Source organism: Rhamphochromis sp. 'chilingali' (assembly GCF_963969265.1).
Source record: "Rhamphochromis sp. 'chilingali' genome assembly, chromosome: 10".
NCBI lineage: Eukaryota > Metazoa > Chordata > Actinopteri > Cichliformes > Cichlidae > Rhamphochromis > Rhamphochromis sp. 'chilingali'.
The window spans coordinates 2123340-2149000 of NC_137937.1; the positions used below are offsets into that span (position 1 = coordinate 2123340).

At 40.7% G+C, this 25661-nt stretch overlaps 1 protein-coding gene across 3 annotated transcripts in view; it reads right to left on the reverse strand.

The window, feature by feature from the left end:
* Positions 1-1785: 1785 nt before the first annotated feature.
* The window catches only part of adgrd2 (adhesion G protein-coupled receptor D2), a 61284-nt gene continuing 37408 nt past the window's right edge, over positions 1786-25661 (reverse strand). Inside the window, exons 18-25 of one of the 3 annotated variants that reach the window (XM_080894609.1) lie at positions 24607-24722; positions 22551-22671; positions 14368-14409; positions 14198-14251; positions 13957-14104; positions 6402-6460; positions 6285-6315; positions 1786-3901 (exon numbers count right to left, since the gene is read on the reverse strand). In XM_080894609.1, the coding sequence (XP_080750735.1) occupies positions 3894-3901; positions 6285-6315; positions 6402-6460; positions 13957-14104; positions 14198-14251; positions 14368-14409; positions 22551-22671; positions 24607-24722 (579 nt within the window). In that variant the 3' untranslated portion in view covers positions 1786-3893. Of the gene's footprint in view, positions 3902-5666; positions 6316-6401; positions 6461-13956; positions 14105-14197; positions 14252-14367; positions 14410-22550; positions 22672-23826; positions 24478-24606; positions 24723-25661 lie in introns of those variants that run through there. The other 2 variants (XM_080894608.1, XM_080894610.1) reach the window with 2 other exon arrangements.

The window sequence follows — 25661 nt, forward strand, 5'->3', positions numbered from 1 at the left end:
TCCAAACTTGTTGCTTTCAGTAAGTTCCTTTGTTTTCAGAAAATTACAAAAGGAGGTGAAAACCCACATCTCAGTAGCCCTCGACTGCTTTGTGCTTCTGAACTGAGGTTTAAAGAGTTTCAGTTTTCCTTGAAAAAACATGATTTGAGCAAACACACAAAACAAATTTGTGAGGACTATTTTCAGCCACCATTGTCCATGTGGTGGACGGTAGCAGGACAGGGGACTGTTATGTGACATGTTAAAAGGAATGTTTGTGTCCTGTGTCACGCTTAAAGGGGACCTGTTCTGTTCACTTAGAGAGTAGCTTTAATTACAGTTACAAGTTAAAATACATTACCCTACTGGATACACTCAAGCTCGTTTAGCCCCGCCCCCTTTAAATGGTGGGTGGAGCTTCTGTGGTCACAGCCAGGTGACCATGTTTGGGATGCACACGTTCAAACGTATTAATAACTGAATTATTGGCAGCTTCTAAAAACAAAACACTGAAAAGTATAATATTGTATTATTGTTGTACCTTGATTTGGTGCTACATAAATAAAACTGAAGTGAAACATAAGAGAAGGATATTAATGAATCTGGTTAAGCTCATTTCAGCTTCACTTAACATGCTTGAATAAATAATTACAGACGTATACGTGTGTGTGATGTCTCCTGTAACAGCGTCCAGTCAGAGGGAAAACATTCAGGCTCACAGGGATTTCTCTTTATTTGACTTCATTATTTGAATGTTTAATATGAACATCCACCTCTGTAACAGGACACAAGACTAAATATAAAATTGGAAACTCCACTACAGATTCCCTTTAAGTGACGGCAATATTTAGAGATATCTGATGACTTTGCTGATGCATTTGCTTGTTTGTTTGTTTTTTTAAAATTATGTACATAAACAAAAATCAGGTGTTATTCTCATTTGTTGAAATTTGACCTCCAATTTTCAGGATAAATAGTTCATTTGTTTATTCAGCCTTAAGAATGTTAGAAGTTATTTATCTTCATTCTCCGCCCACTGCTCCATTCTGATGACATCATCACGGATGTTGGTGACAGTGCTCAACGAGAGCGGCGAGACAAAGCTAGCTTACAACAAGCTGTACAGCTGACCTGTGGTTGTTGACGTGTTGCTTAGTGGGCATTTCTCTTCAGATTTAGCGAGCACTACGTGAAAGAGCAACGTGTGCAACGACTCGCGGAGCCAAACTTTGTACCACAAAGAATAATGACAGCGTGCTTTAAACCGAGGCAGTCGAGCATCCACTGCATCGCAGCCCTGAAGTCTGTGTTTGCAGCATCATCTGTGGCACTTCCTTTGTTCTGTCCCACGCTGGGTTAGGGTCTCACACAGTCAGAGTGACAGTGAGAGTTAAAAACAGTCAAATGTTTTAATGTTGTGCAGCTGTTTAAGATCATTTGTTATTGGTCCACTGATGTGGGCGTCGACAATCACTCCTCCAGCCTTACCTTTACGTCTGTCACACCACCTGCACACACGCACACACACACTTAGTGTTCCAATTGAGATAGTTATGTGTAATCACTCTGTATAGTATATTTATGTTGTGAAGTGAATATCTGCTGCAAGATAAAGATACATTTCAGCACAAAAACGTTCTCTGCTTTATGTTGAGGTCAAATTGCTACTACTGTGGAGCTGATTCTCTTGTTTTCACTTTCTTTGTTCTGGTCTTGGTTCTCTCTTCTTTCCTGTGAGTTGAGCGTCTGTCCTGTCTTAAACTGAAGTGCTTTTCTCCTCAAAGAGAGAGTGACCAAAATCTTTTTTTGTTTTTTAAATATATTTTATTGTAACAGCATCAAACCAATAAAAAAAAAATCAATGAAGTAAAGCTCGATTGGTGTGTTGGCTGTTTTTACACAACATTCATCAGCTTTGCACTAAAGGCACAGAGCGTTGTTTCACTGTGGAAATATTCCCGTCAGTTATGTTATGTTGTACAACACGAGTGACATCCTGACAGGAATGTCAGTGGTTTGAAATATACAACAGTTATACTGACAGTTCTTCCAAAGGGTAGCATGTCTTTTAAAGATGTTTTTATTTATGCATTTAAAAAATATTTTTAACCTCCCAACATCTACCAGCTGATCAGTGACCTGTCTAGGGTTTGTTTGTTAGCCACATGCTAAACAGGCAGACTAGACAAACAACATGTTTCTGTCTAAAGCTTCTGTTGGCGTTTCAAATAAAATTCTATTTAAAGGTGTAGATGTTAATTTAATCACAGACAGGTCGCCAATGATCTGGTGGATATTAAGCGATTAAGGATGCCAGAACAGAAACTGTCTTCCTCTACTGTCCAACTACATAATCTCTAAATATGCACGATTTATAAAAACATGTCAAATTCTTATTTTGATATCTGAACAGTATTTTGATCATTTCCCCTCCACATACTGAGACCGTTGTTGCTGTAGAACAAATTACACGAGCACACAGTTACTGTGGCAAATAACACGAGCCAGATACATCCGATTTCAGGCACAAACATACTCATTGCTCCACTTGTTTGTTGAGATCTGGTCAGTACAAATCTGTGTTTTACACTCCACATGTTGAACTGTACGTCTACAGTCTTACTTTATGAACATTAAACCCACATTAATAATCTGAGTGGTCCGCTGAATCTGTTCCTTTTTCTCATCTTTAATGCTAAGCTGGATTCGGAGCTATTTCCACTGAACTTGTGGGCAGGAGGAAGCAGAATGAAGCCTGGCATTTATTGTGCATGAGATTTAAACGAATGAGAGAGCAACATGTCTAAATGTGTCTAAATGGGAAATATGATTAGATAACCATCCCATATACAAAGACACTTGCACATGGTTGTATTAGAAATTCATTATGGCAGCAGCTTCCAGTTGTTCCTGTTGTTTCCTGAATATGATGCAGAATTCCCTGGAACAGTTTTCAGGGAGGTACTTTAGATCTGCAATCACAGAAACCTGGAAAAAGCTCTAACTGACTGACAACAGGAGCACCGTGAAACACCTCCGAGCTGATGTTATTTGGGTGAAGTGAGGGTGAAGGTTACTGTGACAAAATATTTCTACAGACATTTAAACAAGTGGCCACAAACTCAAAGGTCTCCCGAGAAAAAAAACGAAACATCACTAATTTGTGTCGGATTATATGCACCTGTATATAAAAGATGGACACGCTTCCTCGTGTTTTCTGGACTCAGTATATTTTGCAGCCTGAATGTTTCGGGTGGGATCGTGCTGGTGTTCTGTGCAGGCCCGATCCACAGATATGCGCTAATTAGTGCTTAGCTGAAGACAGACTAATTAATGCGACCAAAATGGAGCACACTGCCCCACGCAGTATTTGTCAGATAACGCTGATGGGGGAGGAGTTAGCACACACCTGTTGGTTACAGGTGCCTGTCAGGAAAAGCAGCATCAGGCTGTAAACATGCTTTTTAATGCTGTCGAGTTTACGGGGACTGATTTGGATTTGGCATCGCACTTGTGCCCTTTTCTCTAATTAACAAAAGATGGAATGATAGAATCTATCGCTGCGCTGCGGGTCACCTGTGGGACATTGGATTTGCTCACAGTTAAGTGTGAGGTCGTAAAACCTGCTTCTGATTTTGCACTTTGAACTGAAAAACATGGGCACATTGTTCTGGAGCAACAACAGTGAACAGAGCACATTTTTGTGTGTGGACTGCGTGTCCTGGGATTTAAAAGCCTCTTCAGTCCAACATTTGCCAGACATCAAATGAGTAAACTATCAGACGGATTCTGATGAGATCTGAGAAGAGGACAGTGACGGCATCGGGGCTTCATCTTCATCCATTTTTCAGCGTCATGACGATGATGAAGATGCGTGTGTAGATACTGAGTATAGGTTCCACTCCATTTGTAGTTCAACAACCTGCGTTGAAATAGCAAAGTGAAAGGCATTAGCTATGACTCCCGGCTCCGTCTGACATTTAATGTTGTCTGCGTTACGGGAGTGAGAGCATGTTTGTGTACAAAAGAGAAGAGGGGGACCGAGAGGAATGAAAGGCTGAGCGAGAGAGAGCAGGTGCTGGAGTGGTTAATGGCTGACAGCATGAATGGCCAGCGCTGAATTTTTCTGATTAAGGGAATGAACTTCTGCTTTGTCTCTGCTGTCAACAATGAACGCCCGCAGCACTCCAAACCGTCCTCCTAGGCGCCTAAACATTTAATGAATCTATTCCAAACTTCCTTCTCTCTACCGGCGGCCAATTTGGAGCCATTGAAGACAACCTAGCCCTCTGGAAATATGGGGACCATCTGTTGTGTGTGTCTGCACATTCATCTTTATGAAAGACAGCTATGCGGCCTAATGCTACACGCTAAGCAGGAAATAGAGACAATGGGAGAAAAGGTAACCTGCCCCTCCTTAATTTTTGCACCCCAGCTCTCTCTATTAAATGTGGATTTTCTTCACACCATTGGAAGGAATCTCATCATCCTAAGTGAAAAATTACAGCTACTATGTTTTCTTCTGCTCTTTGTGCAACAAGCATTGAAATTACTCTAAAAACAGCATTCCACATTCTAACAGCATTATAGAGCTCTTATACTATTAAAAGATAATATCAACAAAAGCCCACTGAAGTATATGAGTCACTTCATTCAGCCAACTCAAATGTCAAATGAGGAATTTGAATGAGCATAATTGCAGATGCTTATTTCTATTTTGTTCTCAAGGCTTTTTTGAATACGCCATGTAGTGTAGTTTGAAGGCAGATAAAGAAGAAACAGGTAGGATTCGAAGCACTCCTAACACTGGAATCTGTGAAGGCACAGAGGCCACAGATGGATATTAAAACGGTAGAGGCAGCCAACAGCACGAGGTCATTTTCAGAAACCTATAGGTGATGGCATTGACCAAACTCATCTCACAAAGAGTGAATAAACGCAGCTCTGCCATCAGAGGTTCTCTGATCAGAACGATCACAGAAGTATGGAGCACCCACCATCAGGCCAGGGTTAAGGTTTCATGTGCACATAGAAACAAAGGTTTAATTACACACTCTTTCTACACGTCCGGTCAGTGTAATGGTCGGCAGACTTGTACCGACCGCTCAAGCTGCTTTAACTTTACACACCAATTACAGTTCGGGCTTCAGTATCTTGCCCAAGGACACTTAAAACTGCACACTGGAGGAACAAGGGGCAGGTTGTCCCCACATCAGGTAGTGCAGGGACAACCTGAACCAACTGATGAGCCACAGCTGTCCATAATTCTAAGCCACAAGGACAGTTGTTGGCTACTATACAACAACTGGATATTAAGTGGTCAACAATGCGATTTACTTCTCTGGTACACAGCAAAATCTCCAGAGTTAAATTAACACTAGAGAGTGTCTATATGGGTCCACACCTCTGAGTGTTAAATTAACACTTTTGACAGTGTTATATGTTTAAAAGTAACCTAGTCAGTTTTGAAGATTAACAATGACTAACACTGAGCAGTGCTGATTTTCTAACACTGGAAAATAACTCAAAATGTTAGAAATATTCCAGTGTTAGAAAATCAGCACTGCTCAGTGTTAGCCATTGTTAATCTTCAAAACTGACCAGGTTACTTTTAAACATATAACACTGTCAAAAGTGTTAATTTAACACTCAGAGGTGTGGACCCATATAGACACTCTCTAGTGTTAATTTAACACTGGAGATTTTGCTGTGTACTGACGCCGACAATGAGCTGACAGGATTTCACAGATTTCATTTATTTTATGACCCCCTGAAATCCTGTGATTGTCTGATTTTTGCACACTGTGATACATCCAGTTTGCCCGTCTGAAATGGAGAGCACCAAGTAAGGCTTGTGAGCGAGTCCAGCAACAGACTTCAAATCAATTCAATGCAAAAATATTCATATTTTCAACAACTGCTGTTTGTTGTTTTTTTCAGAGAGGGTGTCTCTGTGTGAAGAAGAGCTCCTGCTGCTGTTTACTGTGCAGTTCAGTCACTGCTGCTCACATCAGACCAAAACAACTCGTGGCCTTTAATTCAGTCGTTCCACTTCACTGTTCACCGGCTGCCCTGCATTGCTGTGTTTGCTGTCAGTTTGTAATTATTTATTGCTGCTTCTCCTTAATTCTGACTTTCAGCTCGGTGCCACTATTTCAGCTCATCATGTTTGATACTTTCTTCTTTTCCTCACAAGTTCTCTTTGCATCATTTTCTCTGTTCTGCTGTTGAACTTGTGGTGTGAACGTAAAGCAACACATTCCCAACCAACTCAAACACAGTATCGGGGGATTTTAGCTCTGTACCTGATGGCTTGAACCCCGTCAGCTGTACCACCTGTTAACGACAAAAACACGATACATTCTTAGTCAGCAGATGTAATAGAAAACATTATGTATTGATAACGCATACACATGACTTACTTGGTTTCCGGATCCTGGGTTCAAAAAGAAACTCACAAAGCTCTCCTTTCTGAAACTCTCTGCAAGCACAAAATACACCTAATTGCATTTAAACTTTGCATTTGTCTTTGAGGACACACACAGTTGCTTATGCAAGGCCAAAGTAGTCTTATAAGCACATCACAGTACAAAGGAAGCTTTATAAAACACGGAGAGAATGAAAAATGCAAACAATTTGAATGACAAAAGAGCATTATGAGAATTTTCATGGAGAACTTTTTTCTTTTGTTTCTGCCTCTGTTTATTAACAATGAAGCGTTTAATCACTGCTTATGTCAGCAGGACAGATGGGATCAACTCATCTATGAAAAGAGCCGAGTCTGAAGCACACTATTAAAACGTATCATTCATTCAATCATCATGGCCAGGGGTCGGCAACCTTTCTGATGAGGCAAGGCAAGGCAAGGCAAGTTTATTTGTACAGCACAATTCAACAACAAGGTGATTCAAAGTGCTTTACAGAGACATTAGAAACAAGAACAAATAAAAAGCATGATTTAAAATTGATTAAAACAAGCAAATAAACTAACTAACTAATTAACAAACAAACAAACAACAGTATATAAAATCAAAACAGATAAAATCAGAACAGTAGATAAAATCAGTAGTTAAATGTAAGTTTTGAAATTTAAGCTTAAAGTGTGGATTTGGTGTTTTATTCAAATGCAGCTGAGAACAGGTGAGTCTTCAACCTGGATTTAAATAAACTGAGTGTTTCAGCTGATCTGAGGCTTTCTGGGAGTTTGTTCCAGATATAAGGAGCATAAAAGCTGAATGCAGCTTCTCTGTGTCTGGTTCTGACTCTGGGAACTGATAAAAGACCGGATCCAGATGACCTGAGGGATCTGGAAGGTTCATACTGGGTCAGCAGGTCACTGATGTATTTTGGTCCTAAACCATTCAGAGCTTTATAGACCAGCATCAGAACTTTAAAGTCTATCCTCTGACGGACAGGCAGCCAGTGTAAAGACCTCAGAGCTGGACTGATGTGGTCCACTGTTTTGGTCTTAGTGAGGACTCGAGCAGCAGAGTTCTGAATGAGCTGTAGTTGTCTGACTGATTTTTTAGGTAGACCTGTAAAGATGCTGTTACAGTAATCAAGCCTACTAAAGATGAATGCATGGACTAGTTTTTCCAGGTCCTGTTGAGACATCAGATCTTTTATCCTTGAAATATTCTTGAGGTGATAGTAAGCTGACTTTGTTATTGTCTTAATGTGTTTTTGAGGAGTGCATCTAAAATTCCCCCAGAGGTCAGTGTGCCATATGATTGCATTAGCAATAAATTTAATAATGCTCTATACTAACAGTTACTCACTCTATAGAACCACTTTATAGAATTGTATTTGTTCGCAGATGTTGGCAGCTGTCAGCGAACAGTTATCAGCTATATGAAACAAATCCATAACAAGAACTCCATAACAGCAAATGAAATGTACAACAGAAAATGCAAATGCTATTTATGGCCTCCTCACAACAATGATAAGAAAAATAAACTGGGCCAATATGGCATGTTTGTTAATACAGAGACACACATGTTAATATGATTGCTGGTCTCCGAGTGTCCAGCGTTCAGAGGCTACCTGAGGACTAATGTGAGAGAAAATCTGCTCACACAGACATGTAGAGCCAAACACTGTCAATAAGGCCTCTGCAATGTTCTGAAGACAGTTAAACCTGTCAGGTAGTGATGTCCAGCAGGTGAACATGCAGCTCCATGAACACGCACAGCTGTGGATTCCAGCTGTGCTCGTAGTTCTGCAAACTTTGACCCCACAGAGTCGAGCTTTTCAGTTCAATCAGCTGCATTTCGATGTCCTCTGTGTCCAACCAGTTAACGAGAGACAAATCCAGCTGCTCATTAAAGCTTTCTGGTTTGAATGGTTTGAATCTGGTAGTTGGGGTTGTTAGCTAACATACTGTCATTAAGAAGCAGCACAACTAATGTGTCTATGCGAGCTAATTTGCGATGTGCAAAGTGACAAACAAACAAGAGAGTAAAGCTGATCAGCTGATCATTGATCAGTTTCATGATTGAAGTAGCAACAGTAGAGGGAGGGGGGATATGGAGGACCACAAGAGCCTCGAAATAAAGAATTCTGTGCTTAAATAATGAATTGTACAATTCTGCATTTGTAAATTCATTTTTGAATTCCAATTTAATAAACTTCATTTCAAAAACCATTTTCGAATTGCACTTTAATATTAAGTGATTTTCAAAATGCTTCAATTTCCCTTTCCTGTTTGCTCAGGGATTAATTTTTGGATTAGCAGTTGGATTAACAACTTCATTTTAAAAATCCTGCTGCTATTCAAATTAGCCACACCGTGGGATGTAAGGAGCTCTCTGATTGGTTGGTCAGACACAGGCTGTCTGCCTGGACTTTTGTAGCTCATAGCTTCGCCCTGCTAAGAAGCGTGTGTGCTCGTGCAAAGGCCGTCCAACCTCGGGATTTACACTCGGCTCTACACGGATAAATGAAGAATGAAGGAACCCTGCAGCGAAACGGAGAGCCCAACCTCTGACTGAGTGCCTGTTTATGCAGTCTGACCACCTGTGAAGGTAACGTGCTAACATGGCTAACGCTAGCATCACCGCACGTAGCCCCGTTATTTTAAGGTCATCTTAGCTTAGCTTCTTCACAAATAAATCTGGAAGCAGCTCAGACTGTTAGAACCAGCACTGAGGCCTGTTACATTTATACAGTGTTAGAGCGACGGCCTTTAAACTAGCGATTAAAATGCTGACAGTAAACCCGTCAGTCCAGATGTTACCACATTACTTTGTGATACTTAAGAGTTAAAACAACTGAGACAGGCTGATTAAAACTGGAGATCACACTACTGGTTTCAGTTCATTTAATATGTGAGTGCACTGATTCATTCTCAACTGGACATAAACGATGATCAAAGGTTGTATGTATGAGGAATTCATCCAATCCCAGCCTCTAACACAGTGCGCTGAATCTTAGCTTTGAATGTCCAATATATTCTAATCAGTGCAATGTAAGCATTTACTGAACCCACAGTATCTACACCTGTGTGGCAAATGTGTGGTAAAGACACAGATAATGAAATTTAATTATTAATACAATATACATCATGAGAAACAAAAGTTGAAATTGATTCAGCTCAGTACTTTTCTCTGTATGCTGTGATTATAAAGGCCTTAAATTCTGTGATATATACTGTAAATGATTTTCACAGAGGTCTTAAAGTAGTTAAATCACTGCTGATAGTCTGGTTGTTCATATTTTCACGTTTTTGTGTCTGTAGGGCTGTTTGATGACGATGTGGACTCCTCTGGGACATGAGGACACACCCACATCTGTTCCATACTGCAGCCATTAGGGCTGCCACGATTAGTCGACTAGTCACGATTACGTCGACTATCAAAATCGTCGACGACTGATTTAATAGTCGAAGCTTCGTTTGAAGCTTTGTAAGATCACAAAAGACGCAGGAATGAGTAGCAGGATTTAAGAGTGTAATAACAGACTGAAACAGAAGATGGCAGCACTGCATGTACAAGGATGCCAGCTGCCGTTAAACCCCGAAGAAGAACAAGCTGTGTCCCAGAATTCATAGCGCAGCCCAGCTCAGTTTCCACCAATGGCAGCAGCTAGTTAGTTTTAATATTACTTATTATTCTTTCTGGGTCACAAAATAAACGTTTAACATATTTTCAGGCGAGAATGTAGCTGTAAACCTCAAATATCTGCTCAGTTTATCAAGACACCGCATATTTTCAAAAGCGCTCCGACGTTTTCGGAGACGTCTGTTACCCACTAGCTCGATAGCTAGCCGGGGGCAAGGCTCACTAGAGCTGTGAGAACACCGGACTCCCGGCCGTCACTTAGATAACTTTAAAATGTTATTGTTTGGCTTTTTTTTTTTAGTATTTTATTTGTTCCTGAGTAAATCAGTTTGTCTGAGATTAAAGTTATAGTTTTTACTCAGCTGAATAAACGTCAAACAGACAGCTGATCATCAGAAGTGTGAGATGCTCCAGAATTTACTCCGGTGTCCTGTTATAGTTTAGATAGCAAGGAGTTTATTAAACTTCACCGAAACAATCTGCAAGTTTAATTAAAATTTAATAAACTATCATCTTGTCTTTATTTTTAGTTAGCACAGACCTTAAACACTTAAAGCTGTAAGCTAATGATAGTTATATGAGCAGATGCTGCTGGTGCAATAAGCTGTAGTTTTACGTCCAATGGATGATGATCTGATTAGTCGACTAATCGCAAAAATAATCGGTGACTAGTCGACTATCAGAATAATCGTTTGTGGCAGCCCTAGCAGCCATTGATGCTGTTACGGGTGTGAGTCAGCTTTGGGGCCTCAGACGCACACACTGGAAAACCAGCACCTGGACTTCATGCAGGAGAGACTGCATGAAGTTTTTATCTGATGTCAAATGTATAGAAATCATACATATACCAACAAGACTGTACATCACTGTCACCACAGCGTTTGTTTTCATTCAAAGGCTTCATGGCTTTAATACCTGGGGGGCCGGTCTCTAGGCCGATGTTCTGTCCCAGTCCAGCCCTGCGCACGACACGCAGTGAATTAATCTGAGAAGGTGCTTTAAAAAATAAATGGCCGGGCCAGCGCTGCACATCGCAAATTAGCTCGCATAGACACATTAGTTATGCCGCTTCTTAATGACGGTATCTTAGCTAACAACCCCAACTACCAGATTCAACTTGTAATTGGCTAAAAATAACTTCGCCTACCGGTGAGAGGGACGTTGCTAGCTGACAGTTTTTTCAAGTGATGTTGAAATTTCCACGTTCCAACACTTCAAATGCTTCAGCAGCTGTTCGCTCAGCGCAGCATCAGCACTGCGGAAATACACGGATACATCCGTAGACTCGAGACAGATAAAACCAGAAAGCTTTAATGAGCAGCTGGATTTGTCTCACATTAACTGGCTGGACACAGAGGACATGCGCGTGGCTCTTGTGGTCCTCCATAGGGGGAGAGAATGAGAGGAGAAGAAACAGCTGTGCAGCAAAGACACAGAATAAATCCAGCTTTGCGTCTTTTTCCATTGTAGCTGAAGTCCGGGACAAACTGTGTTCCTTTTCAGCTCAATACGAAACGCGTAATATTTTCTCTGAATACGAGACAGGTTGGCAACTCTACTAACTAACCTTATGAATAAAATAAAGTTCACTATCAGTAACATCATAGCACCACCCAGCTGTATAGAAACTCTGTCATGCTAGCTCACGCAGTACGAGTTATTGCAACTGACTGTAAAAAGTCAGCACAACGAAAATAAACTCCACCTAAACTTGGTTTATATCTGACCCAGATAGACTGCAGCTCATAACTTCTCACCTGAAGTTCAGTTCACCTGACACTCGGACCGGCAGCCGCCCCGGGTCTCTCCTCCTCCTGCCTCCCCTTTCCCTCATCCACCTGCTGGCCTCTGTGGAAGCTCCGCCACAGCCACCACCAAATAACTGAGTTATTTTTCACATCGGCCAGCATCTGCCCAATCCACCACCTTTTGTTTATACCGTTACAAAACAAAAAAAATCATCGGCCCATAAAAACGAAAAATCACGGCCAGTCCAACTATGGTCGTGCCATCAGTTAACCCTTCGCGTGCCCAGGGTTGCCGACCCCCGATCATGGCTAATGACTTCTGAGGGAAGTCTTGTTCAGAGATGACGATCTTTCAGTGACCTGAAATATGGAGAATAGATTTTTCTTGTTTTTAATGACCTGCTGAAGGTTGGTCCAGCATCCCTGTCAGGACTGTTTGAAAGTGTTGTTTTAGATGATTTACATCACAAACATTACAGAACATATTCTTTGGCACTGATATAGTGATGCAGCTGTCACAGCAATGTGAGCAGTTGTCTTTTAACCCAACATGTTCATAAATGATGCTGACTCAGTGCATTTAAATACGCTGCTGAGGTGTCCTTCACAAACATCAACGTAACAATCTGGGCAAGAGACTCAGCGTTTCACATCACAGACAGCTCGTCATCTCTAATAGAATATTTGAAGCAAACATGCTGTTTTTCTTGACCTTAACTCAAGTTAGTTTTTATTTATATAGCTCAATTTCCAAACAACAACCATCTCAATCATCATAGCAGGGAGGAAGAACTCCACTGAACCAAGCACATAAGGAAGTTATCATGCTTCTACAGGTTGATGGTCCCCTGATTTAGCCCTAACAGGGGACCATGTTAGGGATTGGGTTAGCTGACCAGAGGGGCCGATGGTGCGATATGGCAGCCTTGCTTCTGTCAGTCTGCCCCAGGGCAGCTGTGGCTACAACTGTAGCTGCCTCCACCAGTGTGTGAATGTGAGAGTGAATGAATAGTGGCATTGTAAAGTGCTTTTCGGGGCCCTCAAAGCGCTATATAAATGCAATCCATTATCATTATAACAATAAGTTCTATGATAACAAACTCACTCATATTCATGCCTGGATGAGTTTTCCAGAATCATTTTGATATGAAATGTTTCTAAATGTCACAGTGTTGTTACTGAGTTTGTGCCTTCGTCCAAATACTGAACTAAGTCACCTGACTAACCTTCTAGTTTGCTTAATGTGTGCATTAAAGTACATATCTTGGTTATAAATCAGACTCCATGGTTCTCACTATTCTTCTAGAGGTGAAAAATAACTCGTGCAAGACTTTTTGTCTTCAAAACATGCCTTTAGTTTAACTGAAGGATTTGCAGATAAATATAACTGCACCACAATAATACTTCATTCAATGTTTTCTTATGATAATATTCACAATGGCCAAAAGTCAGTTGATGATGGCTGCATCACATCCACAGCATCTGATAAGTCTGAAGGATGGCTGATTTATTATAGTTCCCACAATAACAGTTTTTGTAACTCACAAAGACTCATAACACTGAAGCTGGATCAAGGTGATGTTTTCTTGCTGTCTCCAGAGGAGGCAGCCGCTGTGTAGTGTTCACAGAAACATCATTCAGCTACACTGCAGTGGGATTGCTTCATCAGATAGGGTCATAATCAGATTCATTTTGTGTTTTGCATTGGGTGATAAACCTGTTGAGTCATAAATGTATAAAGTGTGATCAAACATTATCATAAAAAAACTTTTTAATCAGCCAAAGCCCAACAATAAGACGATTATGGTGATTGTGAGGCAAATATACAGGCGGGTCTATGTGCATTTAGATAACCAGGGCTACAGAACCTGAAAACATGTAGATGCTAATAATCACTGTCTGTTTCATGGAGTTTGCAAAAAGTTTTTTTGAGATTGCTCCGCCCACCTCACCCACCTCCCTATTCAGTTTTGTTCTCAGTGTTGGGGTGAGAGCAGGCTGGGCAGTTTGCTCTGGGTCATTACTTATTGCACTGTACATCTGACCAGTGCTGCAGCGTTTGGCTGAATCTGAGCCTTCTTCTAACAGCAGACACATGATCAGTAAACTCCAATCAGTGTTCTTAACAAAATGTGTGATATTTGAGTGAGGAGCACATCACGTCAGCTCACCGTTCTTGATGACCATGGATGTGGAAGTAGTGCCGGCAGGTACAGACGTCTCACTGGTCTCAGGGCTGGAGGTCGTCGGTAGGCTGTGGCCCCAGGAAGTGATCGGGGTCCTCTGAGAAGGTAGGAAGCTGGTTGGCTGGGAGCAGTTCTGCCAAAACATCACAATCCAGTCCATATTTCAGTCCACTTTTCTGAAGAGGGAATTTATTTTCTGTCCCGATGGATCCTTCTGCCCACTCACCGTGAAAGATAAGGCCTTTCTCTTTTCTTTGATCCTCTTTATGGCATTCCTCACCTAAATGAGAAGCAGTCTTTACACCCACTGATTTGTCCAAAAGGCTTGCAGCCTCACATAATGCACAAGGATGTGCTCTGATTTTGCAGGACAAAAGCTGGACTGAATGCATTTACCTCACTGTTGTAAACAGCATAGACTAAGAAGATGTACAGACCCTGTGGAGAGAAGAGAGGTGCACTAAGAAGCACGTATGAAGACAGAAAAGAATCATCTCCATTCATACTGACTATATGGATTTCACTGCTCTGTTTTGTAACCTCGCTCAAACAAAGCTTTCATACTGTGGTACCGTCATTCGATGTGGTTTTCTACTCCTGACAAGAGCTGCAGTTAGAGTCAGCAAATTTCAGCTTCAGCTCAACTGAACGCAATACTACAAATTTTAGAGCTGCATTTCATGGCTCCCCAAAAAGCTGATTCTGTTCATGTGGACGTAGAAACGATTCATCACTCATCCAAGTGACTTCATCAGTCTCAGCTGCAGGTTTCCTCAACCTGATAATCAGAGCACTGTTCATTGATCAGTGCCCATGAGTACCATTCACAGAGAGTTGGAAAGTAATCAGATGTTGTGCTAATAATGTAACAATAGGGTAAAATATAATAATTACATGTAAAATACTTAAGGCTGTATAGAAATACTTACTGAGATGTGTGACCACTAACCATGTCATATATTAACTTGTCCAAGTGACCCCAGTCACATAGCCCTAGATTGTCAGTGACAGCTGGTCACCACCTGTGTATTACCCAGCTGGCACAACCCTTTTTGTGATTGCTTTGGTTGCTCCAATAGTGCTGCAATTGTAGTTTGAATGGAAGTGATGGACTCTACAAACACTGTCCAGGTTCTCTCAGTCGTAGTGAAACTTTGAAAAATGTGACACAAACTGGAAATGGAGATTAATCGCCTTCAAAGTAAAAGCTGTATCTTCTGAAAAATGGCTGCAAAGGCAAAGCTTCTCCATCTTCAGTCTGTGCCACACTTTTTCAGTTGCATTGCTGCTCAGCTAGTGTTTGCAGACAAACATGCATCTATGGGGAATGAGCCAGCAATCAGAACAATACCTATGAAGGTTTTTACTGCAGCAGCTTGCTTTCACCCAGCAAAGACAGCACCCTCCAGAAACCACTGCCAAGCAGTAACCAGTATTAGTATCACATCCACTATGGCAGACAACTACTGATGATGTGATGTGAGAACTGAACAGGCTGGATTCACAGATTTTGAATTCTGTCAGAATGAGGCTGTCAGACGCCCAAATCAGAAATAAAATAAAATCCTCAGCAAAGAATTCCTCTTCTTCATAATAACTCCACTTTATAAGCATTTTGAATGTAAGCATTCATCCTGTGTGCAACACACCCACCACCCCTCCTCTTCAAATATCCAGCCTTGCGTGTCTCTTACTTTGTCTGAGCTCACAGACTCATTTCTAATTGCGTCCCTTATTACTCCCAAAGACAATGTTAGCATCTCCCATCTTTTTGTTGTGCAACTCTGTCTAAACCAGACGTTGACTGATCTCACTAGCATGTTGTGACGCTCTCCTTGCACTCTTCCTCCACCTTCATTACCTCTGCTTCTTGCATCTTCACCGTTACACCTGTTGCCTTCCCATTCACACATATATATCCTGTCTTCTGCTCTCGACATACATTCCCCTTCTCTACAGAGCATACCTCCACATTTCCAGGTTTCCCCCACCTGCTCCCTACTCTCACTGCAGATCAGTGTTGTCTAATAACATCATTATCACAAAGAGTCTCCTGCCTGACCTCATCTGTCAGCTTGTCCAGCAACATTTAATCTTTGCCCTCACTTGCTGCTTCTTCTTTAATCCTAAAGGTACGCTAACGACTGTGCTGATAGCACCTTGCAGTCTCCTGCATCTTCTTCAGGATGTAGTACACCTGTGGGCACCTTCCTCCTCTCTTATATTTCACTCTGTGAGTTCAGCACAGCCCTTCCAATCCTTGTCAGGAAGTCCACTACCATCTATCCTTCCACATTCCTTTTCCTAATGCCAAACCTACTCAACACCTTGTCATCACCTTCGCTCTGTTCACCTTTATACCAACTGTTGTGTGCTCCAATTACAACTCCAATTAGACAGCAGTAACACAGTATCAGCTGGCAACGTGTTAGCCAAACCACTGCAGGTGTTCGTTGCTAACCTGGGCCTGTTTGATTTGCCCTTTCTGATGCAAACCTCCCAGTTTCTCCAGGCCTGGGACCAGCATTGAGAGTACACTGGTTTGTGGTTCCCCATGGCTGGCTTCTGTTATGCTAGGTCTTTATTATTGTTAATATTTTGTTTCTTGTTAAATTATTGCCTTTGTGTGTATAAATAAGCATGTTCTGTGTGACATAGCTCTTACTAAAGCCTCTGTGTTCTTACTAGTATTTTAAGTACATATGTCCAACATGTCTTTAGTTCTTAATTCTTTTGATTATGAAAACAAATGTAATTTTACTAAAAATTAAAAATATATTTTTTTCATTATTAAGTTACTTTTGTTCTCGGGTCATAGTTAAAAACTACAGTGTGTAAAATGAATGATAAATGTAAACAGATGTCGTGAAACATTTAAATACTGCAGTCAGTTCATTGTATGATTAATAGGTAACTGGCTTGAATGGTTCAACTACTGAACTGGACAGTGTGTGAACATTTATTAATTCATCAGCGTTATTTGTTTTCCAACACATGTTGTGTCTTTTCCTGGAGTAACACTTTTAATTTCAGACTTTGCTGAAGGTGCAGAAGACATGCAGTCTCATAAATGCTCATGTAAATACAAAGAGATGGGACTATAGTAGCTATGCTGTACTATAGCTACTGTACCCCCCTCCACCATAACCTGCAGTGTGTCTAACCTCAAATGATATGTTATTATTCTTTCTCTCTACACCCTTGTTTTTTCTTTTTTGTGGAAAGAAGAAGAAGACAGGCTGGCCCAGCATCCTCCTCCTACCTACATGAGGAAAAACTCCTACTGTAGTGTTATCTGCCCTCAGCTGGACACTGGCAGTAAATCTAAATTAACTAGCAGCTCTCTGAGGGTCACCCAGGGGCTAGCTCATTTTGATTAATTAAAGACCTGGGAAGGGCAAAGAGGGGTGGGAGGTTTAGGAAAGGACAAGAGAAGAAGGAAGGAGGCAGAGAGGGAGAGATGCACAGAAAGCTACAAGAATAACAGAGCCAGTGTGTGGAAAGAGGGACGTAAGGATGAATGTGAGAGAGGAACTGAGTCCTGTGTTATCAGGAGAGCTCGAAGTAGATGTGGTATGACCTGTGGTTCAAAGTACTGACTGCCACCTCCCACACACACACACACACACGCACATAAACAGAACACAAAGACATATTAAAGTATTTTGTGGTGAACTGCTGCAGCTTGGCGGTGGTGCACTTTTAGAGCTCAAGTCAGTGATGTCACTTCCTGCATCGTCATGTTTCTATCAGATAAACAAAACTTGTCTTCTGTCAGCACTCAGATATATGAACATCTGCCAAAAGTTCTTCAAACCAACTACTTATTGAAGTTCAGTGATATAGGAGGTGTCTCCAGCATCTCTCTCACACACACACACACACACACACACACACACACACACACACACACACACACACACACACACACACACACACACACACACACTAAAAACAACAGCAGATATCACAGCAAAAAATAAAAAATCATATTACTGCTAAAATACTGATACTAATGACTACTGAGAGAAAGTTGTTCATTGTGACCTGGTGAATGTTGAAAGATTAAAATATGCCCATATGGAAAAGATATTTATAGGTCTTATAAAGTTTGTATCTGTCTTGTGTGAAACTTGTATGAAAAGCATACAAGAATGAAAACAGATATAAGATCCCTTGAAAAATGATATAAATGAAACTTGTATGTTTTGGATATTTACTAAAACAATATATGAAAGTGGCCACTTTCATGAGTGAATCATATCAGCCTTATATGAGTCACTATATGAAGAAGGCCACATCTGATGCAAGTCTTTTATAAGTTTATTCTATTTCTTTTCCATATGGGGAGCAACTCAGTGGCACCATGATCCTGTATGCACTGTTTTTATGTATTTATTTTTTCCATGCATCTCAAAAACTACTCTGTTAAACAACGCTGCAGATGCTTTACATTCTGTAAAGGCCTGTGCTGGAGATGTGTCTGTGGCTGCATTCTCTTATGAAAGCTGGTATTTGAGGTATAACTGGGGTTAATCTTATTAGATATAAGTCCCTGTAGCAGTAATGAAGAAATGGAGCCTGCAATGCTGTTTTTTCTTCTTTCTCCCGTAGTGTGGATGTTTTCTGTCTCCTTACAACCTTCTTCTCTTTTCCCTTCTCTTCCCTTTACTCCTAATGGCTGCTCCACCATTAGCCTGGTTCTGCCGGATGTTTTTTCCTGGTGCTTGCTCATAGGTAATTATCTGATTGTTGGTGTGTCTCCCTAATTTTGTTGAGTCATGAATTGGCTTGAACTGAAAGGCAGCCTGATTGCTCATCTCTGTTGCAGGTACTTGTTGGCTTTGGTTGGCATACAGTCAGTTTTAATGCCGTACTGCTTTTTATTGCTACAAACTGTGTGTTAGGTTATTGTCTAAATGACTGAAGAATGTACGTATAAGGACATCACTGTATCAATAATGTGATTGTAATGTGATTTCACATTACACAATACTTCTGACATTACATACGTATGCTGTCTTTGGGAGTAGTGTTAAAAAGATGGCATACATTGTCATTGCTATGCAGATCATATCCAGCTTTATTTATTCAGACATGTCTGCAGTAATCATGTTATCGCCTGGATTTCAGTCCCGCCTTCAATAGAAGGTTATTCTCATTAGATCCCCGCCTGCTTATGAGTCTGCATGTGGCGTTCTCATTTATCATCAAACCTGACAATCGCCCTAAAACTCCTTCACTTCATGCAGAACACTGCAGGCTTACATGTGCTTCCTACAGTTTCCTAAAGTACAATGAGAGGCTTCAGCTATCAGGCCCCTCTACTATGGAACCAGCCCCCAGTTTGAATTATAGTTGTATTATTGTTCATGAATACAAGTGAATTGAATTGAGTTGAATTGGATTTGAACTTTAGGATTAAAATGAGTCTTTTTGATCAAGCTTATAATTGAAGTGAAACTGAATCCCCTGGTGTGGTGCAATAGACTTCTGAGAGGCTTCCCATGATGCACTGAGCATTTCTTCTTCACTCATCACTTTTCAGGCTCTGTGTGTTTATACACCACTACTGTACTGAATTTTAATAGAGGTGGTATTCTCCAGAGGTGGGACCAAGTCATTGTTTTGCAAGTCTCAAGTAAGTCTCAAGTCTTTATCCTCAAGTCTCAAGTCAAGTCTCAAGTAATGTCAGGCCAGTCAGAGTCGAGTCTCAAGTCACTGGTGTAAAAGTCCGAGTCAAGTCACAAGTCTGAAACTTTGAATTTCAAGTCCTTTCGAGTCTTTAAAAAAAACAAAACGAAAAAATAATGTTGCAGTTATATGCTAAATGTAAATATTAGACCATGTAATTTTAAAATCTGTGTTTTTCTCAACACATGACAAAATAGTGAACTTAGAAAATATACACAAATTGTGAAATTGCACCTCTTTAAAATGCAGCTCAATTAAACCTAGCTCCAAGAATAATTTTCACCGACAGTTCTGAGATAAGCTGCATGTTATTCTTGGATGCGGTTGTAGGACCAGCTTTAAAATCGCATGACAAAAATATCATACACATTAAAAAAAACTGCATCACCAACGTAGCCTGGACAACATTTGCTAGTTAGATGAAGTCAGCTATCTCATCTTAGCATATTTATATGCATATTTATAATCATACGGTTCTTGGAGTGAGTGCATACACTCATGAAGTTTAGTAACTTCAGGTCACTGCAACAAGCCCAGGTACAGTTTACCGACGGATGGGTGCAGGACCTTGAAATGCACCGTGTAGAACGAAAGACCATCGTACGTATCATAAGTTTACCAGTCTCACAAATCGTCGTCATAAATACACATTCATTAACCGTTTATTAATAGGACCTTTGAGCTCAACGGTAATTAATTAGTAGTGGAAATAATTTCTGGTTCATCACAGAAATGTAGCAGTGACAACAATATTGTATGCTGTAATCGCACTGGGCAATTAGTGATACAAAAAACCTGTTTTATCCTGTGAATAAAAGTATATGTTTTTGTCAATGTACCATAATAACAGAAGCGAAACACAATATTGTGTCAGGACAATTCACTATTTATGCACAATAAATAAAGGAGCATAGCGCGACAATTTCTGTTCAGCGCCAGACTTGCTTGTAACCTATATCACCAATTATGTTATGAAAATGACGTATTAACTACAACAGCAGACTGACCTTCGTGTAAATGCTTGGAGCAGACTAACCTGTGAGCTGGAGTGTTCTGGGACGTTATATTTGGTCTTTGAATGGCTGCAATCCAGGCCACCCGTCGCCTCTTTGTTACTTCGGAAACATGGCTCGAACAATTTCTCTTCAACGACGTAATCCGATAACAACCGATCTCTTTACCCGTCGGCTTCCCGTGGCTGTCATGCGACCGGCTATTGTAGTTAATAATACAACAGCTTCTTGACATTTTTGTGTTTCTTTTTATCGCTGTGTAACTGATTTCAATTGAAAGCCTGCATGCGCTAGTACCGCTTGCCACGAGTTCCCAGAATCCTTTGCGGTTCTACCCGTGAATGACGTCACATTTTCAATCTCTATATAATATGCATGTTAAATTTTATATTTGGGGTAAAATATCAAGTCTTTTCAAGTAAACCGGTTCAAGTCCAATTCAAGTCCCAAGTCATTGGTGTAAAAGTCCAAGTCAAGTCACAAGTCTTAGAACATTTTTTCAAGTCAAGTCTAAAGTCATAAAATTAATGACTCGAGTCTGACTCGAGTCCAAGTCATGTGACTCGAGTCCACACCTCTGGTATTCTCCGCTGTTGTGCTGGTTACACTAACATGTATCGTCACAACATCACAGCACTGGATACACTTCACTATGCAGCTGCTAACCAAGAAGGTGGAGGAAGACTGAACCACTGGAAGAGGCTGGGGTTCTTTGTTTCCCTCTTTACAACAAAAGTGCAAAATGCTTTAAACCTTTTTTAATACATTTCATCATTTTAACAATAAACCTTTTTGACAAAAGTAACCAAGTAATTGATTGCTTGAATACCTAATTCAACCCATTCAAGTGAAAAGGCCGCCCGAATGAGCCAATGGGAGATTCTTAAACATTTATTGGGTGTTCAAAGACTTTCCACGCTACACAACACATTCACCAATTCACGAACACATCCATATTGCACTTTATTCTATGCACTTTTTAAATTTTTTGAATCACACCCACTCACTGACTGATGCACCTGGAGCTACTCTCAGTATAGAATTGTTCCCTTGAAAAGCCGAGGTTCAAAGCACTGACATTCCAGTTGGTAGATAACCCCCAATACATAAGCAACTGTAATGTTGCAGTAATTATGATAAATAAAACACAAATGTTACTTTTCACAAGACAGTCTACAGTTACACCTCTGCTTTCTAACCATACAAAACAACCAATACTTGTTATTGTCTCTTTGTTGTATCATTTGAAGTATGCGGTTATCTGAGAGCATCTCATTGGGCAGTTACCTTCAGGGAGTCCTCTGTGCTGTTTGGTCCAAACACCTCTGTGGTGTGTTTTATTAATGTTTCATCACGCTGAGCTTGTGTATTATATGTTTCTGTATGCCATTTACTCATTTAAGAGCCTCTCCTGTAGATGACATGTGCACGTCATAAAGCCAGAAGTGTGGCTTTTGGCATCAAAAGTCTAAATGAATGATGTAATTTGAATTCTCCTCTCTGAGTAAATGAAGAAGAAAGATTATATATCACATCGACACATTGTCTAAATCAGGGCTGCCCAATCCCAGTCCTCGAGAGCTACTATCCTGCAGCTTTTAGATGCATCCCTACTCCAACACAGCTGAATCAAATGAATGGCTTGTTATCAGGCCTTTGCCAAACACGATGGCATGCTGAAGAGGTAATCAAACCATTTGATTCAGCTGTGTTGGAGTAGGGATGCATCTAAAAGCTGCAGGATAGTAGCTCTCGAGGACTGGGATTGGGCAGCCCTGGTCTAAATGAACACAATTCAGCTGCTGTTTTGTTTCCTTTTGCAAGTAACCACTAATATTACAGCAATATGCAAAGAGCTGGGGCTTTGCTTACCTGGAAGGAGTTGAGAGCAATGAAAATATAGGCAACTACCACAGACAGATGGACAAGCACGCCACACAGCCAGGTCAGACCCAGGACAGGCAGCAGGATCAGAACTGGACGGGTCACAGCCCTGCAAGCACACATGTACATGAAACATCCATGAACACCGGGTGTGTGCAAAGATGAGCTCGAGGTCTCACACCTATGAAAGAAAATTCACCTTGTGTTGATTCCTGAGTACTTTTCTTTCTCTTTGTTAACCCTGTTATAAAACTTGAGGACAGACAGAAGGAACAAGCAGAGCGGAGTTTTCAAGTTATTTTGATGACATTTTCTTCTCAGATATTTCCTCCTTGAATTCTCATCAAAGATCTCTCCATAGCTAAAGATTTTACCGCCTACCACAGTCATGCTCCTGTTCCTTTGCAATCTTTCTTTCAATGATCCCGGTGCTTATACGGCCAATAACCATTTCATGGGGCAAGGCAGAAGAGGTTGCCTTTGTTCAAACCACTATTGTTGTCACACTGCTGCACCTGGGTAGAGAGATTGAGTTTTCAGACTACACTGTGTCTGCAAGGACAAAGCTAACACTCTCTTCCCTTTTATTTTTGAAAGTCGTTTTCCCTCTAATCTCTTCAATTGACGTAACACTGGTACAGACTTTCAGTCTGTTTGTGAGGGAACGAAGAGACAGCGAGAGCGAGAGGGGGAAACAGCTTTGGGCTGAGATAAAAAGGAAGAGAGCTGCTTGATGCTGGGTTGAAGCATTTTGTTTACCTGAATCTGAAATTATCATCAGGTAAAATATGTGAGATCCCAGTTTCTCCTTCAGACAGCAAGACTTTCTAATTGTAATATTTTGACCTGTGCATTATCCTCTGACAAGCACATTACTGAAGAATGCCCACACATTCTACATATAAAATATCTACAGGTACATGTAGATGTGCATTAAATAATAATTTCTTCCCTACCTGTAATGATTTTAACATCTTAACCACTTTTTAAAGAATATCTGCTTAATTGGAAGCAGAAAACTAACATTTATAGGATGTAATGGGAAATATATTTGCACGGTTTAAAAAAGTAACGTTTATTTGGGCCTAAAACAAAAGACACACCTTAAACCGGTCGATGATGAAAGAGTGGATATTAAGGGGGTAAACATCAAATGGTTTGGATTCATTTTGTCCAGAAAATGAAAACTCGACTGTGTCTGAAATAATATTTACGTAAAAAACAACAAAAACTCACCACAGATCTGCATTTTAACAGGAAAAGAAAAAAGCATATCGTAGCAGAGCTACTAAGTTTAACTGTAGCACTGCAACAGAACTGGGTGGAAGTCGTGTTTGCTGCTCAGCATTTGGAAGACTAATACATTTTTACATGTATGTAATTAACAGTTAGTGTAGCAGGACAACAACACTTTGTTGTTTCTGCCACAACTTTAAGGGCAACAATGACTGTTACATAAAACGAACAAACACCGTACTGTACGACATCTACAGAGAGCGTTTGGCTGTCCTCTTCCTCTGTGCCTCTTCCAATCCTGGTGGGGAACTCATTTTTTCAGGTATCCTAATTTTAAGAGGACTTGATAGGAACAGAAATGCTAAATAGGAGAAGGGAACAATCCGGTCCTTTAATGTGAGGAGAAATTCTAAAGAAAAGTGCTTTAAAGAATAACAGTTGTAGCAAAGTTGTAGCAACCGCACGCACACGCACGCACGCACGCACGCACGCACACACACACACACACACACACACACACACACACACACACACACACACACACAGAAACAATTGTGCAGGGCCCAGGTGTTAAGCTGATAAGCACTTACAACTCCCACAGTAAACTCCCCGTCTCTCACACTGTCTCTATTCATCATGGGTTGCTCAACCAAAAAGAAAATAGCAAGCTTGTGTGTATCTGTGTGAAGAGAGAGAGAGGCAGAGCGAGTTTGGCCAGACAACAGAAGAAAAAAAATCGTAGGAGAGCACAGAAAAAGCAGGAGGAGAGGGAGTGACAGAGAGTGCTACAAACTTTATTGTATCTCACCAGGTAAGGTCATAGGTTTGCATCTTTGATGCTGAGCTTGGACTGAGCATCTTAGCACGGCGACGAGCGCTGGAAACAGTCACCATGACAACCCGACACAGCACAACCGCATTGACCTGCAGGCAGAGGACAACAGCATCAACACGGCCTCCGGCAAACACAAGACGTGCCACTGCAGAACCACTTGGCCTCCAGCTCACATGAGGAGGAGGGAGATGTTCCCCTTCTGCTCAGGCTGCAGGAAATCAAATCACAGCAAACAGCATTCAGTGAATGCAGTGTACGTGATTTCAGTTTGCACAGCTCCTCGCCTCTGTCAGGTGGAGGGAACAGAATATACAAATTAAGGAAACACTCACTGTTATGATTCTGCAACAAATCCAGAATGACCTGATACTCTCATTAAGACATCCAGGTATTTGTTTATATATTTGTATTTCTATTAGTAAAATTTACCGTATGAATAGGCAAACCAAATAAATGCATTTTGTCATAAAGCATTTTTAATAATCTTTTAAAAATATAAAATTTGCATTTTTTGCCCCCACATTTGAGTAGCAGGTTCTTTGCAGCTCCTTGTTGATGCATTGTGATGTCATTTTTGTCTACTCTCCAGTTTGTGTTTGGTTTGGTGACTCTGTGTTTCCCTCCCTGAGCCTGGATCTGTTGAAGTCTTCCCATTAAAAGCGGGTTCTTCCTTCCCACTGTCTCATAGGGAATCATTTGATCTTTTGGATGATAATATTCTCCTCTAATATTGCGGTGTTTTAACCTTATAAAATGAAGTGATTGAAAAGAATGGGAACTTATATGTAACACATTTAAATATTCTTAAAAAACATAAAAAACACCACACAAACAGACACATAAGACAAAGTGTAAAGTCTCTTCATCAGGATATAAGTGGCTACAAATAAAAATGTTATTTTTTGTAAACTTTCTTTTCAATCTCACATCACTTGAACCTTCTACTGTTAAAAACGACTCTGTTAGTAACAATAGATGATCTCTAATTTTTTAGTATAAGGATAGTTACTTATGTGGTTACTGTTGGC